General features: G+C 38.1%; 1 protein-coding gene across 2 annotated transcripts; it reads left to right on the plus strand.

Moving 5' to 3' along the window:
- Positions 1-546: 546 nt before the first annotated feature.
- On the plus strand, positions 547-1,684 carry LOC145002157 (uncharacterized). Of its 2 annotated transcripts, none has more exons than XM_078961455.1 (3): positions 547-770; positions 883-1,088; positions 1,163-1,684. In XM_078961455.1, the coding sequence occupies exons 1-3, from the start codon at positions 675-677 to the stop codon at positions 1,467-1,469; spliced, it is 609 nt and encodes a 202-aa protein (XP_078817581.1). In that variant the 5' UTR covers positions 547-674; the 3' UTR covers positions 1,470-1,684. The 2 variants fall into 2 exon arrangements, with proteins under 2 accessions (XP_078817581.1, XP_078817582.1); XM_078961456.1 differs by having other exon boundaries at positions 883-1,068.
- The last annotated feature ends 661 nt before the right edge of the window (positions 1,685-2,345 follow it).

A 2,345-nucleotide genomic window follows, 5' to 3' on the forward strand; every position in this document is an offset into this window, starting at 1 on the left:
TGGTTTTATCTGTTGTTAATTTGCTTGTGTGCTCTTCATGGGTCATGTCTTATAGAGTCTAATGCAATTAGTACCTTTGGAGACTCTTGCAGATTTCTGGTATCCCAAAAACTATCTCTTTTCACGTGTTTTAGCAAGACTGAAGATTTGCAGATTTCTATCACTGAAGTCAACGAGATGTCTAAACATATCTTTTATTAAATGTTGCGACTTTGTTTTCAATGCTTTGCCTCGATTAGTCGAATGTCATGTGAAAGTCCCAGAACTAGGCTAGTTAGTAGAATCAGCTGGATCTTTTTTCCTTTTATAAAATTTCCGCCTGTTAAAAAAAGTAAGAAAATAAAGATGGAAATAAAATACACATCGTTGTGTCTCCTTTTATATGTTAATATCAGTATTATTATATTACTAACATAAATTTAAAGTATTATTTACTACATTGTACTGTATATAATATACTAATGGGTAAAAAACGGAGGGGTGTTTTTTAGGCTCATTGTATTTGTATCCTCCTAGTTGTATACCATCGAGGGTGATCTTGTTTTCGTAGGTTTAATGAATATTGTAATTTGTTTCTTTCGTTCGGCCGAACATATATATTTTCAACAGGAGCACCATTGTGGTTTCATCACAAGTTCACAACACCAAGACAATCGCTTTTTAGGAAGAAAAAGATGGAACGCAAAACTATTTACGTTTGTGTTTTTGTAGGGATCCTCGGAATCGCAGCTGCCGTTGCTGGGTTTGCAGCCGAAGCCACAAGAGTTAAGGTAAACCATAGAGCCACACTTTACTTAATTAATTACAACTTACCAGTTGTTAACAAATATTTATTGATAAATCTTTTTATTTACTCCAAACATATGCATGTGAATCATGCAGAAATCTCAGGCTACGGTGGTTAACAATGGCATTGAGATCTATTGTGAGTACCCAAGTAGTCCAGCCATGGGGTTTGCTATTGGGGCGACGGTGGCTCTTGTGCTTGCTCGTACAATCATCACATCAGCCGGCGGTGGATGTTGTTCATGTTGCCGGACAATCCCTGACTTAGCTAAACTTGCTCGAGTCTGTATTGTTATATCATGGTATATATGCAAATGGTTCATCAAGCTTCAAGATTCATTTTGATTTTGTTTTTTTGTTTTCCATTTTTATACAGGATTACATCTTCTGTAGCTGTTATCCTATTTATTGCGGGTGCGAAACTCAGCACTCAAAAAGAAGTGGCCATGGACGTCAATGGTGTGTTCTATTGTGGCACGATAAGGCCTGGGATCTTCTCAGGGGCTGGTATCATGGGTCTCGTGGGTGTGCTTCTCTCTATAGTGTATTACCTCTTTTATGTGTCGGCTGTAAGCGGCTCAGTCAAGACATCAACGGTAGAGCTAGAGGCACCACCAATTACTGACGTCAAAAAACCGCCGGTATCATCCAATAAACCGCCGGTGGTATCCCGAAAGCATTAACAAACCAATAAAGATGCCTCGGTCCTTCCTATATCCCCTTGCATCTTGTTTTGTTTTCATTTAGAGAAGGTAATAAGAAATGGAAAATGTCATGCTACAAAATAGTTAATTTGTCCCTATTGTAGTGACAAGTTCTTTCGGTTATAAATATATTGTATTTATATATATAAAAATGTAATAACTTTTATGAGTAAAAAAATATTTTAGATGTTGCATTTTGGTTAAGTTTCCAATTACCTGTCTTTTGGGGTATATTTCATCTATGGGTGTGTGAACAACCATATAGTTGGGTCCAAACCAAGTGACAAGTCTAAGTAGAAGTCAAAATTGATCGACCCTAAACCTTACAAAGCTCCACAAATTCCTTCCCCATCTTTGTTCGTTGGACGTCTGATGCCTAGACACCGCATCAACACTGTGAAGCTGTGTCGCTCTCCACAGTCCATCGGTCATCAAAAACTCTAGAAATTGATGGTTTTTTTTATCTATTTTCTCATTAAACAGCCGAGAGGCTTAAATAGATACAAGAGGAAACAAAACTAACGGAAACAAATGAGAGGACAATGACTAAAATTACAGAGAATAAACATTCAAGGAAAATGAATATTCTATACTCCCCCTCAAGATGGAGCATGTAAGTTGATAATGCCCATCTTGCCAAGTAAGAACTTGAGGTGGTTAGTATGAAGTTCCTTCATCAACAAGTCAGCACTACCTCAATATACCTACTGAATCAACCCGATGGTATTGAGCACTACCTCAGTGCTTCCCATGACCTGGTGCCCAACCTTGTCCCAACAAACCGGAGTCCTATACCTCTAACCATACAACATCTCGAATGGCGGTCGGTCGATACGGGCATGATAACTATTTTTG

Source organism: Lactuca saligna, chromosome 6 (genome assembly GCF_052625555.1).
Source record: "Lactuca saligna cultivar CGN05327 chromosome 6, ASM5262555v1, whole genome shotgun sequence".
Classification (NCBI taxonomy): domain Eukaryota; kingdom Viridiplantae; phylum Streptophyta; class Magnoliopsida; order Asterales; family Asteraceae; genus Lactuca; species Lactuca saligna.

What these genes read in the sequence shown, in the direction of transcription:
- LOC145002157 (XM_078961455.1), top strand. Translation starts at nt 675, where the DNA reads ATGGAACGCAAAACTATTTACGTTTGTGTTTTTGTAGGGATCCTCGGA. An exon ending in CCGAAGCCACAAGAGTTAAG is followed by an intron (nt 771 to 882) that starts GTAAACCATAGA and finishes TGAATCATGCAG; the next exon opens with AAATCTCAGGCTACGGTGGT. An exon ending in GTCTGTATTGTTATATCATG is followed by an intron (nt 1,089 to 1,162) that starts GTATATATGCAA and finishes ATTTTTATACAG; the next exon opens with GATTACATCTTCTGTAGCTG.